Source organism: Stegodyphus dumicola, chromosome 7, assembly GCF_044657685.1.
Source record: "Stegodyphus dumicola isolate Sdum_Otavi_A_Nest chromosome 7, ASM4465768v1".
Classification (NCBI taxonomy): domain Eukaryota; kingdom Metazoa; phylum Arthropoda; class Arachnida; order Araneae; family Eresidae; genus Stegodyphus; species Stegodyphus dumicola.
This window is the reverse complement of record NC_140774.1, coordinates 55,189,473-55,210,544: the sequence shown is the minus strand read 5'-3', so window position 1 is coordinate 55,210,544 and position 21,072 is coordinate 55,189,473. Positions and strand designations below refer to the sequence as shown.

At 30.0% G+C, this 21,072-nt stretch overlaps 1 protein-coding gene across 4 annotated transcripts in view; it reads left to right on the top strand.

Moving 5' to 3' along the window:
• Nucleotides 1-21,072, top strand: part of unc-13 (protein unc13 homolog) — a 293,041-nt gene that overhangs the window by 174,484 nt on the left and 97,485 nt on the right. For all 4 annotated transcript variants that reach the window (XM_035360008.2, XM_085820232.1, XM_035360007.2 and 1 more), the window contains one exon: nucleotides 15,463-15,524. In XM_035360008.2, coding sequence (XP_035215899.1) covers nucleotides 15,463-15,524 — 62 coding nt within the window. The remainder of the gene's footprint in view (nucleotides 1-15,462; nucleotides 15,525-21,072) is intronic.

Here is a 21,072-nt window from a genome sequence, read left to right as displayed (position 1 = left end):
TTTCAAATTTGGCCTTCCACATGCCCATGTTCGTAGGAGGATTACGTCATTAAAAATTCGATAGCTCTATGTACCGTTGTTTTATCACAATGCAAGAAATAGACATACATTTATGCAGATTTTTCATTATTTAATTTCTTCAGATATAATGCAGGACTCTAACATTTGGTGGCAACAGTTTGAAAAGTGAAACAGACATTTGTAGTGATTCAACGCAAAATCGCAAAACGAAAACAATAGTCCTTCAGGGGCAAAGCCCCTTTGGACTAAAAATTTTTATAATTGAAATTCATAGTCTGGAAATTGAAATTTGTAGCTTGATATTTAGTCTCAAAATAAGTGAACGGAAAGGTTTAATATGAGTTACTAACTTCACTTTATTGCCATTTCAATTATAATAAAGTACTTTACTTAAACCTGCTTTTCGAATTATAAAAATATATAGCTTTTCATCTTCCAAAGAATTAGGTTTATAATCTTCTTCTTCAAATTGCATTGTTTTTTTTATTTCCAATGGCAGATGTAGTCAGACAACTGTAGTCAGAAATACAAAAGAAAAAACAGGTAATAAAACTAAAACTACAGTAAGTCTATAAATCGTTCATCTTGTGCTGAGCTCTCCAGTATTTCTTCCACAAGTATTTCGAAGGTGCCAGTGCAAGGCAATGACTCAAATGGTTCGCGTCCATTTCCTCACTGATGTTGCACAATTGTCAAAGAGGTCTTGACAGTATTTTTATACGATATACATGCTTGGACAGGCAATCATGGCGGCCAGTAGCAGGGCGAAAAGTGGCGACTGATCCGTCCCTTGGCCATAGTGCAATATTTGTGATTTCCTCAATTAATTTCTTCTCTTTGTTTGCCTCTTTGATATTTTTCCAAAAGTCCTCTCTAAAAGATTTTTTAATTAACCGTTTGGCGGTATAAAAGGAATTGGTTTATCTGTTATTTGAGCAATTTTGATTGTCCTCTTTGCCAGGGAGTCTATTTCATTACCCGGAGTCCATAGTGTGCCGGTACCCACTGCAAAGCAACCTTTTTATGATTTTCCGTTAAATCATTAAGGGTAAGACGAATATTTAAAATATTAGCTGAAACAGCAGCTTGAGATGAAGCAATATTCAGAAAGGCAGCCCTAGAATCTGACAGTATAACAGACCTTGAAAAATTTTCAGATTGGCTTTGGAGCTGTGACAAGACGATTTGAATTGCAGAGATATTCGCGTTAAAAGCTGTTTTAAACTTTCCGACAGGAGCGTAAATTGAGAAGAGCCTGCGGAAGACGCCAGCATTGATACGGTGATTCAACATGAAGCCTTCTGAAAACAGATTGCATTATAATATCTAAAATTTTGATAACAATTTTTAGTATTTAACGCCACAGAAAAACAATCTGAGCGAATGTAATAAAACGATTAGAAAGCCATGTAGGAAACTTTGTATATTTCGCCAATGTCATCGATGAATGCAATCAGAAAGCTTTTATTTTTTTATCTAAAATTTCTATTTTACCTTTTGCACTACAGTAAAAATTACACGTTAGAAGCAAAATATAATCTTTATTAAATCTTTATTAAATGATAAAAAATTATGTATGTTCCTCCCAATATGAACACCGGTGGCATCTAAATGCACCAAATTTCGAGCACATATAGTTCTTCATCCAAACATATAATATCTTTAATTACATAATATCTTTAATTACCTCGAAGCCCCAATTTTGAATTTCGAATTTGGTTTTAATTTATTTTTTACTTCGGTCGAATTTTATGGCATTTTTATTAAAAACGTCGACAATTGAAAAGCATTGCGTTGCCACTCGGCAAAGTGAAAAATATTTATATTTTAAATTTAGTCAGTAACCTCGGCTATTTAAAGAAATGTGTTGCTACTCCGATATTTATGTTTCAAATCTAATCAGAAAACCCTGCAATATAAAGGTAATATTTTTCACTGCTGGAAATAAAACATTTTTTATCTTCTACAGCCAATGTGCTTATTAACAAGCTAAGCGATTATACGCTTAAAAGCAGTTTTTTCGTTCCTATTATTGTTAATAAATAGCTAAACCTGTGAAATTTCACTAGCTGGACTCATTAAAATAATCACATATTTTTTTTTTTTTTTTTTTTTTTTTTTTTTTGTAATAACTCTATTGGACGGCTAGCCGAAGAATGGCGAAAGAAGTTTATGGAATCTTTATAGCACAGTTTGAATCATTTTGAAATGAAGTTAACGTTGCATATCGAATCCAATTTCAGTGACTTACCTCATCCCTCTGCTAGCTTAATCGCTGGTGTGAAATCCAATTTACTTAGGATAAAGGATGCTTGAAGGTTCATAGAATGCAGCCAGCGAACAGCGCATGTATAATGTATTCCTCATGCATATTTTAACAAAAATTTTCATTTTCTAGAAATCATTTACATTAATACCATTTAATTAAAAGCAATGTATAAGTCTATAAGTACATTTGGCGTTTTATAAATTCATGTAATTTTTTTATTAACTTGTCGTGAAAATAGAGTGCACTTCCAGCTACATTTTACTTAAAGTAACTTATTAGTGGACAACTTAGAAATTCTTTCATAGTTTTTTTATATGAATTCGAATCCTAACCTTGAAACTTTCTGCTGAGAAGTTCTGCAGCAGAGAATCAACTATGTAGTTTAAATTTTTAATTCCTTCAAATCTGAAGCAGTGCGAGCTAGAGATGGGTTTTGTGTGTCTACCTTCCAGTAAAAACAGCTGGAAAAAGAAGCAAGGTAAACGAAAAACGGGAAACAAATTCTAAGTTTTGCCATGAAAAAATAAAATGAATACTACTGATACACTGGTGTTCAAAGCAGAAAGAAAATGTTATGAGAAGGATAAATTTTTCATTTCAGCTATACTAATATTCTCGTATTAATTTCTAACCGCAGCCTTCCCACCTCGTACAAAAATTTTTAAAGATATTATTGCAGTAAAATAATTTTTGTCGCAAATTAAAATATAAAATACGATACTATGCGGTTGCCAATCTAAGCTGCTTAATATCTTTCATTTACCTTTGGTACTTTGAATGGAAGTTCTGCATCACTGTGAAAATATAATTCCTTTAGAAACTTTTTTTATTTATGCTTCTTGACAACATTTTGCAACAGTGCTACTTTATTCCATAACTATAATAAGTAAAGTAATTTTTTAATACCGTACCGGAGTGAAAATTTCTATGTTTTTTCTGAACCTTCTCATTCGGTCTCAAATAAAATCCAATCATGACCGTGAAATTTTGTGGTTACTTACGGATTGTAAGGCTCTACATATATTTCTATTTTTTTTCAAATGGTATTATTTTTAATATATTAATAATTTTCTGCTTATGCTTTTTTATTCACAAAAGAAAGATAGACACACAGAGCTTTTAAAAATTGAACTTTTTTTCGAGTTGAGTTTTAATTTTATCCAATAGCATAATGAGTTGGCAACAGTTCTTTTTATATAGAGAAGAAAGTGCTTATAGTGTAATTTTATATTTTTATATATTTCAATTTTTAAACATTGTTTAGTTATTTCTTCGATATATTACGTTATAATTTGAAATATTCAAATTTTATGTCAATTTTTTTATGTTTGCTTAATTTTTAAGCGACAGTGCATTCGTGCAGCAGCAGACTCAGTTCAGTTGAGTGTATCAGTTAACAACTATCTATAATTGAACTGCAGTTTCCCATACAGCAAAATTTGTTCACTTTTTGAAAGAGAACGAAAGGAAAGAAATGAAATATGATCTGTTAACTTAAAATGGTAACTTTCTAAATTTAATTCAAAGCCATTATTCTTCTTATAAGTCGCGTTTCCTACGGGCAAATTCACTAATTACATTTATTTATTCAGAGAAGGTGGCAGACATTGCAAACGATAGCATAAACAAAAGTAATTTATTATCTAAGTGATAAGGGAAGCAAATAATTAGACTGAAACATGCAGAAATTAGCTAAATAACTAAACTATAGTTGCAAAAACTAGCGACTTCCGCGTTATCGTTTTTATATGAGTAAGTCTTATCTTATATCATTGATAATTAGCAGCTCAGAGAGTTATAATAAATCGTGCATTATGGGAGAGATTAAGCCAAAAGAAAAAATGTGTCGGTTGGAAAAAATGGGAGTTTTCGGAAATGAAGATAAAAAGAAAATTATAACTATGTCTTTTTATTGAATATTTTGATAGATGGTACCATGTAGCTCTGTTGTTATTATTGAAAACACAAACATAAACATTATACGCGAGGGAACTATTAGAAGGGGGTAATATATGGCAATTAGGCCTTTCATTAAGATTAGGTGGAAAGTAATTTTGTTATTGGACATTAGTAAAAAAGGTAATTTTTAAGAAATATGATTTTATTTAATTAACTGCATAATATCTTTAGTTGCTTACGAGGATGTTAAATCTTTTTGAAAAATTTTTAATATCGTTATAAAATCCCTTTAGACTTAGAATAAAAAATACGATGTGGACAACACATTACTTCTTTCTTCAGCCTATTAAAATATGCACATTTTTCTGAACTTCGTTTAAACTGATTTCCTCGATTTATTCTGACTTAACTCACCGATCCCACAAAGCAATTCAAAAATGGCGTCAAATTTGCAAATTTTGAAATTATGTATTCCGGTCAAATTTTGTCGTACCGGAGTCGTAAATTCTGTCTAAATTTATTTTTTGATAACGAGTTATGAAAAGTGATTTATTTTGAAGATTTATTTATAATTATTATTTATTAATTTATTTATTTATTTATTTAAATAAATGATTTATTTATTTATTATGATTTATTTTTTCATAACTTTCCCAAATATGCGTATAGAAACAGAGAGACCACATTAAAACTTAGATTTCGTTATATGCCGAAAATATATATATTTTTTAATTTGACATTGCCGAAACATGAATATTTTTGTCATTTAAAACACTTTTGTAATTGGAAGTATATGACTTCGACAACGAGTACGAAAGGTAACTCCAATTTGTGTTTAACATTCAAAGCAATAAGTTCAAGTTTAAATCTTTTTATCACCGGAGGGACTGATAATAATATACATTTTTCGTATTTGCGTGTTTAAAACATTCAAATGATCAAAATTTAAAAAAAAAATGAAGAGAACAAACTGCATTAAAAGACTAACTTAGAGAGGTTTACAGTGCAAGAATATTTAAAGTATTTTGTGGATTTTTGCTCAAAGATGAAAAAAAAATAAGCAATACAATAATATTTTTCTTTTTATCAAAATTTTCACAAAGACGTTCCTTTTGGAGCAAATTATATGATCCATGCTTTAGGGAAATTTATATTTTATATTTTAATATAAGAACGTATTGTTCTTTTCAACGTATAAATTGAACTATTGAACTCGAGATAACTATGTAGTTAATAATTTTACATAGTCAATAATTAATGCAGTCAATAATTTTACTTATTTCAGATGTATGAGTCGATGCTAAGAATTCGGCTAAATAATCCTTTTAAGGAGAAAAATGTAAGGCTTTTCTTCGTCTTTGCCGCGTGCCATCGCAGTGTACCTGGAAGTACGTCTGGCTAGTAACTGAGATGTCCAGAATTCGAATCCCTGCGAGAGCACAGTCTCTTCAATTGTTCTGATAATTATGTTACTGAAGAAGAGGCATGTGATGATACAGTAGCAGCGACAGAAACTAAGATTGAAGTATACGAAAGATTTCATACTAGATGTTGCTGATGGACCTTAGCTTTATGTCTATGATAAGTCAAAGAAAGACAACCCCTTTACCTGCATTAGTTTTTCAAAGCTATTTTGGTAGCAATTACGTCGCCCTGTTATTTTCTTCCTTCATAAAGTTTCCTGAAATAAAAACTTTTGGGGGGAAGGGGGGATTGGTGGATTTTTATAAATAAAAGGATTTGTAAACTTAATGCTTTATTTGGAATGATAAATATATAATTAATTGCTTTTATTCACTTTAATTACTACTATAGTTATTTTATGCAAAATAGAAATCGCTCGTAATTCGTATACCCTGCATTATCTTAATATATATATATATATACATATATATATATATATATATATTCATCTTTGTCTTAAAAGAGTGACACATACCTCAGAATACGTTGTTTAATGTATTTTAATCATTCCATTTAAATCGAAATATTTAGAACACAGAATTTTGTTATCATACTGTACATTCTGCAATTACACTAGCTTTATTAACACTTAAAAACGCAAGCTTTCAAAATTTTAATTTTTTATGCCCTTAGTTTTTCTTTTTAAATATATAGTTTTTAAAGTATTTTAGGAAGTATCTACTTAAATGAATTTTGAATCATATGACACACATAAATATAGGAGCATGAACGTCAAATATATTGCACTTTTGAATTCTTTCTTAGATGACGGGTAAGAATTTCTTAAGAGTGGCAAAAAATAAGGCTTTCCTTTCTTTAATTGAGTAGGGAATTATTTTGCATTTTTTCTTCGCTTTTATGAAAACGTTTCGTTGTTTTATTGCATTCCTGAATTCTTTCTTAGAAAATGCATTATAATTGCTTAGAAGTTTTGTAAAAAATAAAAAAGTTCGATTACTTTTACTTAAACTGGGGAAGTTCACTATTGTGGACTTGTTTTTTTTCCGCAGTCAAAAAAAAAATTATTGCATATCTCGTAAATGATTAGAAGAAACTGAAGTACTAGAAAACATCTGAAAGTAAAAAGGCACTATGGAATTCGTTTTCTTCATTAACTATTTATTGTCACGAGAAAATCTAATTAATACATGAAATGAAAAAGAGAAGATGTGAGGTATATTTCAGCAAATTTTTAATCAAACGTTCGACAGTTTTTTTATTAAACGTTCAGAAAAAAACGTTAAATAACTGCGGGGAAAAACGAAAACATAAATAACTTTACCTGAAAGCGATTCTGAGTCAAAGTTATTTGGATTTCATTCAGCGAGAGAAAACGTATGTATTCAAAATAATTTCATGTTCGAAAGAGCGCTAAAAATAATTTTGATTGAAGAAGAAATGTCAAGTTTTGTTTACTCAGTTTGATTTATAAAAAAAAGATTTATTCAATCTTTTCTGTGAAAGCAGTCTCATTATTTAAGGAATTAAAATATTAAGAAGAAGCATCCTGTTTATTTCAAACAGTTAACTTGAAACTTAATAGTCGTTTAGGATGCCGAAAGATTTTTGTAAATCTTTTAAATATTATTTATCCATAGGGCTTTCGAAAAAAATGGCTAGATACTTAATTTCCTTAAATATTCATCGTAAATATACATTTCTAATTAAAAAACTCCTTAAAATAAAGAGTATAATTTTATGAATAAAGTATTAGCTCTGTGAGTGAAAAGAATTTTGAATAGCCAAGTTTAAATTTTTTGTTTTAATTGTCGTAACGTAAAATCTTGTTTTAGTGAAATATATATTACTTTTATTCGGTTAAAAATAAACAAATATATAATTTAACTGTAAATCCGTGATTGCATGTAAAATTCTGTAGAATAAACTTTGTGAACATTTTCAAAGGATCGTTCTTAAATTTAATAAAAATTGGTTATTTTATCCTATAGGAAATCACTAGACAACCAAAAAAAAACCGGTAAAAAGCAAATTTCTCAAGTCACGAAATTAAAGTTCTAAAGGATTAAATGCAATTCATATTTCATCAGCTGGAGTTCTTATTGTGGTATGCTTATGTAAATGTTTACGGAGCGCTGGAATCATTTTCATAAGATATTGTACCTTAATTTAAAAACTTTGTAATTGGAAGCTGGAAGTACATGTTAAGGATCAATATTTTAATTACATGAAGCATATTAATCAGTCATCTTTTTTCAAACGCCTTATATATCATAGTATAGTCTAATCCTAAAATTACAAGTTTGTTCGGCTGCTTGTTATTCAATCACAATAACATCAACTGATAAATGGTTTCGAAGTTTTGATCATATAGATAGGCTATGGATTCATTCATTCCATACATTATCAAACATCTCGTATTTCAATAATGTTTTTGAGGGATTGGTCGCAAAACTATACAAACAATGCTACTCCCAATGCCCGTGAGTTTTTAAAAATGGTAACAAGTGCCTCACTTTGCGAACTTCCTATTCTTTGCGAAGCGAAATTGAATGCAAAATTCAAACCGTAATAGTAATACTTAAGTAATAATGCAAAATATACATTTTAAATTATTCCGTAATTTAGAGGAGTTTGAAAGTATCTTGGCAACAGTTAGAAGGCAAAGAGCCTGAAGTAACAAATGAATGGCATTTCTAAATATTATAAAGAATGCTAAATGCATTTAATTTTGTTTCTCCAACTTTACCTAGCGCGTTATGCAGCTTTTCGAGCGATACTAGTACGAAGCAGTTATTTTATTGTATATTTCATGTTTTGTATAATTAGTAAATAGCTTTTAATACGCATATTTTTCACCGTCATATTTCACTGCTTATATCACGCTAGTGCGGTGAAATTTTGCCGAATTAGAGATATTAATACTATAAATTTGGAATAAATTGCTAACATAGTTTGGAAACACTGCAAATGGCTTATTTTTAAAATTAAAGTCACCGAGTCTAACTTCGTTATTTGCCATCGAATCAAACTCTGTTACTCTCACATTTTGAAGTATGAATTTGAAGCCTTTGAAGATGCAAAAATCTCGCAACTTAACATGCATTATAGATAACGGTTAAGGAAAAATTCTATCGTTATCAGGTCCTAGTGTAACTTCTCCCCCCCCCCTTGCAAATCGGAAATTAATCGTCGGCAGGGAAATAGATTCTTCCGCAAACTGGGTAAGGATTCGGGGTATTGAAGTGGAGAAGCCTGATAAAGGATTTGCCCCGTTTCATTCCCATGTATCCTGCGTTGTTATTTCGTTGATTAATATATTCGGTGGCTGCGATTAGCAGAAGAGAAGTTTACAAGACGATAAACTTGATGATTACTAACAATGAAATGCCTTCAGACATATTTCAGCATGCCTTTGCAAGCCTCGCTACGCTGCTTTACGAACCCCGTTTAAAATTAATTCCTGCGAACTGTGGATAAGAATGCAGTCGATTATGATTAATCGGAGGAATTATTACTAATCGGACCGTAGCATTTCGTCCACTTGCTGCAATTACTAGAAATTTCATTTTTTTTTATTTTAACAGTCAGTCAGCCTCATTTTATTTGCAGCGACAAATTATTTTTTCGGATGATATATGTAACATAATGAAGTGTATAACGTGATAAAATCTAAAAATCTTTCTTATTCTTAAAAATAAAATCTTTCTTATTTAAGTCTTTCCATATCCCTTTTCTTGGTATACCAATATAAACTACTTTCCTATTGTAAAGGTGTTACTATATTGTGGTTTTATATTACTGCGCGGATAATGCCAAAACCGGCATATACCGTATATTCCGACGTATAACGCGCACTTTTAATACAAAATCGAAGTTTACGGATGCGCATTATACGTCAGATATAAAAATGATAGATTTAAAAATAAGGAGAAGATGAGCATACAAAAATTAGATTTCTATGTACCTAAATGCTTTTTTTTTTTTTTTAAGAAATGGCATACTATATGAACTTAAAATTTTCATTATCGGATAAAGTGAAAAATTCGTCACATTAGTTTTTCGTTATATCTTAAGGCACACTATCGAATTCTGTTTCATATTGACCATCGATGTTACTCTGATCCATAAATAACTAATCATCATTCGTTCCATCTAGATTGTTAGATATACTACATTTTTAATAACTTTTTAATGTCATCTAGTTTAATTCCTTTCCATGCGTCTACTCGTATTGTCCACTCACACACTATTTCTAGACTAGTGTGACGCATTTGGCCTCTTTGCCTTCTTAGCTCTTTTCTTGCTTTCGATGCTCTTTCCAAATCACGGCTTTAAATGACTATAGAAAGATAAAACATCTGACTACTAATTCCGCGAATTTCTTCGGATCGGAAAGCCATTCTTACCTCTAATGAGTCCCCTTTTTTCTGAATCATAGAATAACATTCTTGTGCACATCTTCATTGAATACAACACACCTTCGTTGTAGCATTATTTATTCCTTCAAACATTTCCCCTCCACACATATTGCTTCCCTTAACGCTTGTCAATTCTGTATACCGTTGTTCAAAAGTCTGGGAAAATCTTCGTATGAATGATTTCAAAAATAAGAGAATCGCACATGTATCTTTCAGGTTTCTTCATACCGCGAATATATCTAAAATTTAAAAATGTAATTTGAAATTATAGTTGCGCGTAATACTCTGCAATATATGGTAAATAGCGCACTTAATGACAAAAAGTAATTCTTCAAACATCTTAGTAAGAGTAACGCGATTCTCAAAATGACGCAATTATTGCTTATTTCTTCAAAAAAACCATACATTTATCAGCAGTCATTTTATTTGACATGGAAAGGTCTATGATAATTCCACACGATAATTCAGAATTTCAGAAACATGTAAAGAATAAATTTGTAAATCATGCTTACATTACTTTAAACAAATAAATACGCACAAAAATGGACATTTTGCAGTTTCCATTTAAATATAAGTACACACACATATACGATCTCATTTTATTTGATTTATGCAGTGCATATCTTTTTATTTTTTGTCGGCTGCTTTATATTTTTATAATGAAATACAATGGTTTCTGAAATTCATTTTGTACGTACATAACTTTAAAACAATTCTTAGGAGAGTTTTTTCAAATATTTTAGAGCGTTATGTTACGCACTGCCCCATACCAAGGAAACTATAAATATTATATTGCCCTGTACGATGACTGTCAACCCATATTTCATAGAAGACCAATGGTCTTAATAATGTCTTTCTATTTTATTTCTATTTTTTTTTATTTTAGTCTAAAATTACTGCACTACTTCACACCTTGTGACCGTATTCATCATCCATACAACTTTAAATTCAATGATCTCAAATTTAATATCTTAAATTCGTTCCTTGCAGCGAGAGTACTACCATTGGGCAAAAAAATCAAATCTTGAGAATATTTGTTTTTCATATTTTAGCAATCTGTTATTACTTAGCACATTAAACCATTTAAAAGTAATAGACGCAATTTTTGGTAATTTAATAAGCCGTACCGTTGCGATCACCGTCAGCCCTTAGTTCATTCATTGACTTTGACAGTTTCAGCTTAATTTAATTTTAATAATCTGGAGAAATAGCATAACTTTTAAAGCATTTCATTTATAATGTGTATTTTTGATATTTTTTATGAATATTTGCAGCCCTTTTTACATCAAAAAAAGGATCCTTTTAACATTTAAAATATTTGATTTTTTTTTTTTTTTAATTCTCGGTCTTTCCGTTTCGTGGCTTTGATTCTTGGCTCAAACTTGACGTTTCAACGAGAAAATACTGCATTTCTAAAACTGCTTTTGCTGCACATAAATCTGATTTAATTCGTTTCTCGTTACAAACAAATAATAATAATTTTGGTACTTAAATAATTGATTTATGAAACAAATATGTGTCTTTCTGTTATTCAAGATCTGTCTGAAAAATTCTAGAACGTACTTTTTAATTTAATTTTGATTATTCGGTAATGAATAATGCCTTTCCAGAAACTAATGCAAAAAATGAACTATCCTCATGTTGTTTTGTTCGAAACTCTGCCGTAGTCCAGTAGATGATGGAACATATTTTGAAATCGTTTCTTCAAGCTGAAATGGGTTCATAACCACTTCCTGAAGAAATAATAAAAAGAAGTTTAGTGGAAAGAAAAGTTTCAAATTATATTTTTTTAAACTCTTAACATGAGAATAATGTTCGTCAAATAGCTTTAAATGTTTATAATTTAGATACCACATTAGTATAATTCTTGACAGACACTTCATACAACTCTGACTGATTCAACTGGAATTTGGCTTGCGATGTGATATCTCGGGAAAAATTTCGATATCCTAGTTTCGGGACACTTAAAATGTTTGTTTTTCAGAACTAAATTTTTGGGCACAGAACAGTTTTCAGGGAATGAAGAAATTTCCAGCATTCATAAAATTTTTTGCGGCCTCATTTTTGTCCAACTTCTAATTACGAAAATAGTTATACCTTCAAAAAAGAAAGATGATTTACCAACTTACCAAAAGTCCATGGAAGAAGAATGATAATAGTAACAACTCCCTGACTTAGTTAATGATTTTGCCAGATAAAAGTTTTTGAAGAAAAGAAGCGAAAGTATGCTGTCACATGTGAGCGAGATTGACTCTCCGAAATAATTTTCTTAGCGCAATCAAACATGATGAATGCTCCGTTAATTACAATTTAATGGACATACTTCGCCCTCGAAGATCCTCAAGAAACCAGTGAGTTTTATTTTTGTTGTGTCTTTCTCAATAATATTACTCTTAATGTCGTGGAAGAAGTAAAGGGGGAGGTTTCCCCCCCCCTGAATATTGAGGTAACAAAAGTAATGCTTACTATTTGTTCAAGAGCAGTGGTTCTCAGTCTTTTTTGTCCCATGTAGACTTTTCAGTACTGCCAGACGATCATTGCTTTCCCCTCCTTTCCACAATTCGAAAACTGCATATAGTATATGTATTTAAATTTAGACTATCTTTTAATATGTTTTATATATTAAACAAGAAAAGTAAATCACCGTCGGCCGCGATGTGAAAAATCTACACTTGGAGATGCTTTTAAAATATGTACAAATAAGCAGCTAAATATTTTTAAACAATTTAATAAACGTAAATACATACATTAACCAGAGCTTGTGAAATCATGAAACACGTTTGCGATGCATTGGCTACGGTATACCAAAGTAACAAGTATAAAAAGAAACGTATGAAAACATAATAATGGTCTTTCTTTCACACCATTTGGAAATATCGGCCACACTGAGAGGCGCATAATTTTGTTTTATATATGTTTGTAACATATTTTTAATTTTGTAAAACTTCTATAAAAACTGTGAAAACGTCTATGCAACGAGCCCGTTAGCTGTATTGGAAACAAAACAAACTGATTTCGATGTTTTTAATTTATTTCAGAAGTGACCTCTGAATATCTAATTTCAATTTATATAAAGGGGACGCAATCTTTTAAATGATCGTTCTATGAAAGTATCAGATACAGACCAAACCGTCATCTCTATTCAAATACAAATATGGACTAAATTGCTAATTACCGCTATAAACGTATACGTGGCTTCTCTTCCTTTCCTTTTCTTTTCTTTTTTTTTTTTTTTTTTTTCTAACATTTCGGAAGCTTCGATCGATGCCATTATTGACTTAATGAAGGAGAAGTTCCAATTAGAAGACCCTTCTAAAGTGGTCGTTCTCCATCCCAATTTGTCTCCCCTATACTTCCGGTGTTGTTTCAAAAGGAACTTTTTACGGATCGCCTGATATGCGATTTTTTCGGGATTATGTTTACCTCCTGGTTCGAAAAGTCCGCCATCAGGAGTTTTAAGTGGATATTAAAACTAGAAATCTTTGCCATCTACGGCAGGCGTCTTCGACTGCTGGCTTAATCTTCAGCTCTCGATGAACGAGTTTCGATTTGCAATTTTGGTACTTTCGAGGCAGAAATGGCTGTCTGGGTGAATCTGAATGACTTTTATTGCTGTATCTTCTTTGATGTAATTTCCGTCATCTGGGATTGGATGCCCAATCACCAAGAAGTTTCTTAATTAAATGAACTATGAGCTAACATCTGTTTTAACGACTTACTTTAATTAATTATCCGTGACTGAATATTGGATACTGAAAGATAAGGTCTTTCGTGCAAAATTCAATAATGCATTGGTCTTGTGAAGAATAAAGTTAATATTTTATTAATAAAGAAATATAGCTTAGGAGTGAATGTTTATCGGTATTAGAAGTTTATCAACTTATTATTGACCTGTAAATTAGTTTACTCAGTCCTGTAGTATAGTTGAAATGAAAGACATGAGTTCGTAGTTTTTCATTCAACTTCAGTAATCATTCATAACAGCAATTTTAGAATTGTTTTGATAGCAGTAACTATTAAATAGAAGAACGCGATTAATATTTAAACTGTATTTTAAAATATGCAAGATTTTCAATGCATTGCAGGCTTAGTTCCAAGAGTTATAAAACAGTTATGAAAAACATTATTCCTATATTTGTTATACTTTATTATAAAAACATTAATTTGATTTAAAAGTAAAACTGATATTTGAAAGATTTTCTTTTCAAAATTTCATTTTCTAAACTGTTGCCAAGTTTTAATTAACTGCCTGGTATTGGGTTATTTTTGTTCGAAGATATGTTAACAATTTATAGTTCTCGTAGTGGTTAATCATTATTAGAATATGACTACACAGTAAACTAGTTTTCAAACTATGAGCCTATTTTAATGAGGCTTTCATTTTCAGTCAAGATTTATTGAACTATAATTGCTAACAAATTTCACTGAAGTTTAGCCAGTAAATGTGTTCGTTGGAAAATCGCTGAGAATGGAGCTATTTTGTAAGCTGTTTAATTTAATGTACAGTTTGTTTTCGAAAATGTTGGCTACAGGCCGAATTTTCTTACGTGTTAACCTTTGCTGTTGCAAAGTGTGTTTAAGTAAGATGGAGTATTTTATGAAAGCAGTGTCAACAGTGTTAAGGGTGGAGTTCCGTATGTGTAAAACTGAAGTTGTATTCTCCATTTTTAAATTATTAAATTTAAATTAATAAAATAAAAGTTAAATTTGAGCGAAATGTAATGCCATGCTTATGTAACTAAAGAGAATTGTTCCTGCCGCTGCTTTGGCACCATATTTTGTACACATGAAATCAGAAAACTTTTAGATTAAATTTCGTAAATATAAATGCATGGACAATTGGGAAATATCTTAAAGCTAATGGCGGGTAAAAACTAAAATAAACATGTAAGAAAATACGTAGAGGATAAATGAAAGTAAAGATGTAAAGATAAAGGAAATAAAATAAAGATATAAAACAAACTGTTTCTCGGACTCCAATTAATAATCTGAAACGATACATGCCAAAATACATTCCCATTAAAACAGCAATTAAAATCCAGCAAAACATTTTTCAGAGAAACCAAATGGAATAATTTGATATGTTTTCTCTCCTGATCAGTGTAAAAGATGTTTGGCAAATAAATTTAAAATCGAGAATAATTGTCTTCGAAAGCTCTTAAAATATTTATTTTTAAAATCGGAATCTTATCAAGAATCACGAAGTTTGAATAGATACCGTTTTCTAAATTAATAATTCCGTTTAAATGCAAACTACGCCGAGATAGCCTTAATCTCCATTTTAATGGTTTCGTTGAGGGAGAAATAAAGCAATTAGATTGTTGAGGTAGCCAATTTTATTTTTAATGTAGATTCTGTTAGATGATTTGAGATGAAAATGCTTGAAAATATTGTAAAATTACTTATTTAATTTACCCTTTCTCATTCTAGAGTGGAAATGTGCGAGGAAGTTCTACAGATGCAGTTCGTAGCTTATGGACGAAGGATGGCGGGTAAGATTATACAGTCTTGTTTAAAAGACAAAGATTATACAGTCTTTCTGTTTGCGTATTTATTTATTTATCTTTGATATGAGATAAAATTATGTTGACTTTTACGGAAATTCATTGTACAAAGTGGCACAAATGTCGTCATACATAGGATGATAATAATTACTTTATTTGTAGAAAATGGAGCTTAGTTGCATTTATTACGAATTTTATGATTGTAAAGCTAAGCTATTGAAAAAAATGAAGCAAAGCTTTATTTTTAAGAAAACGTTTCTTTCTTATCTCTTTGTTTTATATTATTCTCTTTAACGATATTTTCTCTAAGCATAGCACTCAATATTTAAAACACACGTATGTATATATTTTTCTAATACAACAAAATATTTGTCTACAAACAACATATTCGCAAATTACAAATTCAAGGCTATGGGGTTCCACTCTGCACCATCCTAGAATAACGCACTTAACTTTAAAAAAATAAACTTTAAACGTTAACGCTTCCTGTCGGCAATATTCTTTATCTAAAATATAAGATTATAGTTACTCATGAAATCGCGTATAGTTAACTCGTGCGTTTACATTCGGTCATGTGACGAGTCGTTGCATGAAATAAAATATTAACTTGCACGAAAAAAAAAAAAAGATCAGCAAAATAAAAATTGAAAGGTTTCAGGTTTTAACGGTCTGTCAAAAGTGTTTGTTAAGGTATTGAACGCTCTCGCTGAGCTCGCAGTATACCAATCTGGTCTTGCACTCATTCCTGCTAACCCTTATTTTATTTTTTTATGTCTTAACTTTTTATGTGTTAACATTATGTATTAAATATCGCGTTCTCCTCACTTACGCCACATAAAATTCATTTCAAATCACAAAGTATTAAAAAAAGCGTATCTTTAGAGTTCTCGATAAAGTGTTAGAGGTTGCCATACATACTTTTGTATTCGCTATATTATTTCTTTAAAAACTAGATTAAAAATAATATGGAACGATAATATTTGGTAGTCACAATTTGAAAAAATATTCGCCATTTATAGTGAACTAACGCAAAATCCCATTTTGAGACTAATGACCCCCGTTTGAGCTAATAATTTATTATTACTTTGTTTATGAAGGCTTTTAAATGCCATCCTTATTTTAAATACGTTTGGCATATAATGATACATAGTCTCTGGAAATGAACGTTTAGTTACGGAGAAGGTTTGAATTTTTAAGTACTTCTAAAATGAATCATCTGAGGATTTTCATACCTAAACAGTTATCTTACATGAGTCTTGTCGAATCTTTTCATAAACTAGAAGCTTATATTTTAGAGTTAATATTATTTACCATGAAAACTGAAGTTTATAATCATTCGTTTCAAAATGTGATTTTCAGTGCTTTATTTCATGTAGTAATTACCAACTCTTTTGAGGAGATATATCTAAGATCCTTCTTTAATGAAATTTTCGTTCTTGTTTTTCCTTAAATCAGGTCAAATTGTCTGCATTCATACAAATTTTAGTTTAAAGTATTATTCGCTTTAAATCATAATAACATTTTTTCTTTCCTCTAACAAACATATTTAAATTTCTAACAACTTTAAATTTCGTGCTTTTACTTGATCATAGTTTTCATTTACTGCTCACGTTTGTACGCAGAAAGTTTGTCATATTTATGATGTATATTTTGCTCATCTTTCTGTGTAAGAGTAATACGTAAAACCAAATAATTGAAATGAATTCGTTTTAAGAATTTATTTAAAACAAACTACGACTAAGCCGTTAAATATAAACGTTATAATTTTCTATTTCTAATTATTTTAGACGATATTATAAATCAGTTGTAAGTTAATTTTAAGAAAATGTGTGGCAACGCTTAGCGAATATTCTGTAAAACGCATTGACCTCAGTCTGTACATCTGAATATATGGAATTTTCTTTATAGAAAAATTTTAATGTTATTCTTTTTATGTTACATCTAAATTTTTATCAGTGAATTTGTATGAATTTGCGCCGCGTGAATTCCACTGAAATGCGGCAGTTATGTCAAGTAAAGAAGATTTTATTATTTTGATATGTGCATCTTCAGTTATTTATGTGAACTTCCAGTAAAAGAACACAAATGAAATATTTTTCGTTTTTTTATACACATTGGTTCAATATTTGTTTTCGGACACTTGCATTTTTGAAATTGTTTTGCTTAGATGTTGTACTAAACATTGAAACACAAAAAAAAATATTTTTTCTAGTATTAAGACTTGAATGTTACAAAATAAATGTAATCAAAATATTCTTTGCAATAACATAATTTATTCCAAAAGTGTTAATCAGTAACTCAATAATTCGGACACTCGAACGTATTGTTCGAGATGTTTTGGCAGATGATGTTTCTTCTCATAATTTTTTGTTTTAAGTAAAAATACATAAAAATAATTATCGCCCGCATTTAGAAATTATTACTTGTTAAGCGAAAAATTTATAGATAGTTTCATATCTGAAATGAACTTGGGAAGAAGCTAATAATTAATAAGTTCCATTCGAAATGCAATTGTTCGCCGTTTTAAAGATGGTCAGACTACTGTAGGCGAAAGCCAAATGAATAATTGAATCCAAAAAACGTGTTTCCAAATAATAAGCATGAAAGTGGAAACATAATGGTTTTTGAACGTTTCACTGCGCCTGAGAGAGGAAATTTATTTTTCATAAAAAAATAATATGGTTCAGTTTAAATGTATAAATATTCTTAATGAAAACTGAAAGCATGTGCAACAAAACTTGGAATGCAATATCCATTAAAGTTCTACCAGGATATTTTAAACATGCATCCCTGAATGTCCGTTTGTGGTTGTTATACAACTGTCCTGAAGTTATCAAAACACCTCCATTTTATTCAGCCTTAAATCCTATTGAGCGTGTATGGAGTGAGTTGGAAAAAAATAATAAGTAAACATTAAATTTCTACGAAAACTGCATTGAAAGAAATACTTTCAGAGTAATAGACCATTCTTACGCCACAAAAAAAAAAAAAAAAAAAAAAAAAAAAAAAAAGTTAAATCCATGCCAAAGTGCATGAAAAGTGTAGTTTTAGTTAATAAGTATCAAGCTAAGTATTGGATGTCCCGTTATTTTCAAGTTTTTATTAAATATAAAGTGCTTAATTAAGACACAATAACACGCCGAGCAAATACTAATTCAGAAGTCAAACAACAAAAATCAGCGTTATATTTTCAAATTTTCACAGGACTAGTTTCGATGGTTTTACCGAACCACCATCGTCAGCTGCAAAAGCGCAAATGAGCGAGATAGGATATAATGATCAGATAAGAAAGCCTGGGCAGAAAATAAGCTAGTGGCGCCATCTGTTGATGAAACCAGAACTAAAACATAATTTCTTTAAAGGCCGAAGACAAAGATGGATTGGAATTAGGATCGGAATTAGTATAAAGTGCTTGTTCAAAGTTACAGCACTTACGTGAGTTCGTTTTCGGAACTTTTTGAATATACTATTTTTTTTTACCAAAAACATTTTGAATAACGTTTTTTAAAACAAGTGGGTTTTATAAGCGATGATAAATAATGCAATATAAGCTATGATAAATATATGATAAATATATTTATAAGCGATGATAAATATATGAAAGAAAAACAATTTTATTTTGCTAATATTTAATAACTGATGTTTGAATAAATAATTCAGCGACAAGGATAAAGGTCTAAATGTAAAACGTTAAAGATAAGGGTTACAGCTAAATGTCTAAATATATACATGTGAAAATAGATGCATATTTGCAGTCGTGTTCAAACAAAGCTACAGCTAAGGTAAAACTACTATACTTTCTGATTTTAAACTCTTTTGATTACTCTGATTCTTTTTATTATACATGTAATAGAAGAGTGGTTGTAAATAAATAATTCTGATGACTTGAAATAAAGCTGATATATCTGTATCATTGATAAAATCGCTGAGACACTATAAATTTAAAATAGGATATTCATTTTAAAATGTTTTCAGTCGACTATTAAGTTTAGAAATTAGAAATGTTGGGAAAATATTGTGTTATTATTTATTAACAAATTGAAGTACTACTTCAATTTGTTAATAAATTATAATAATAATAATAGATTATAAATACGGGAAGGAGAGATTATCTTTCCCGACTTACCAATGGATTTCTTCTTTTTATTATTATTCACACAGTCATTTAAATTTTTTATTTAAAAAAATTACTCCTGTATTAATCAATTTAAATACTGAAATGTTTTAATGAAAAAATAAGTATTAAAAGTATTTATGTCAAAAATTGTTTTCGTATGAGAATACCTCCATTCTGATGAATTCAGATTTTCTGCATTGTACATCTAATGCACATAACTCTGAAATATTAAGCTTTCCTTTTAATAAAAAATCTGATGTGTACACCACATGACTTCCTTGTACGGAATATTAAATTATACACATTTTTTCTTCCATTTCATTTAAACTTATTGGATTGAATTAAATCTACTTCGCCGACAGCGCATAAACTACAATAGAATAAATGCATTCTTTAAAATTCACTCTAGTATTTGTTTACCAGAGCGACACTCTGGCGCTAGATTTACTTAACAGTATTACATTTCGTTCATATTATAACTCATAATGCACAAAATTTATATCATTTAAAAAATAGAATTATCTAATCGTTGCCACATGTTCTATTCAAATACTATAATAAAGCTAGAACGATGTATAAAAGAAATTAAGCAAACAAAACAAAAAAGAAACAGTTTTTCACAGACGATTGAGTATTTCTCATTCAATTAATTCAGTTTTCACTTCGCGAGAAGGCAAAAATACATAAAAACTCAAAATATCTATATTAAAAATTACGAAGTAAATCTTAAACACTTATTTCCTCGAAAAAATTCCAGAAAGAATTAAGCATAATTTAATTGGCAATAATAAATGTAGGCGTTATCTTTGTTGTCGCGAAGCTAAGTTTCTTTAGATTGGCAACAAATCCACTATTCTGCTGTTTCAAATGTAAACAAACAATGGCCGCCATCAAGAAAAGGATTAGGCTTAGCGACATTTAAACAACTTTAAAACTGTTGATAATTCTAAAATATTGCATAGACATTTACTAAAGACATAAAAACCTTAACCGGAAGATAAAAACAATATAATTCAATCATTTTTAAAGCAAAAAATGTACAATTTACAAACATATAAGAGTAAAGAAACTGAGATTACTGAGCCGGGTAACAAAGTGGATACATATATAAATATATTTATATACGTTTCGTGCGGCCGATTGCAACCAAAATGAGATGCACATCTACATGTTATAGCAGTCCTATATACAAAATTTCAACGTTCTGAGGCTACTCGTTTTTGAGTTATGCGAGATACGTACGTACGCACGTACGTACATACGTTCGTACAGACGCCACGAAAAATTCTCTTCAGAATTCATTTTAAAGCAGTTTTATATTTTTTTTTGGAGAAAAAGAGTCTTTTATTCTGTCCTTACGTATGGATATCACGCAAAAACATCGTTAAATTGCATTCAATAGCGGTCAAAATGGATATT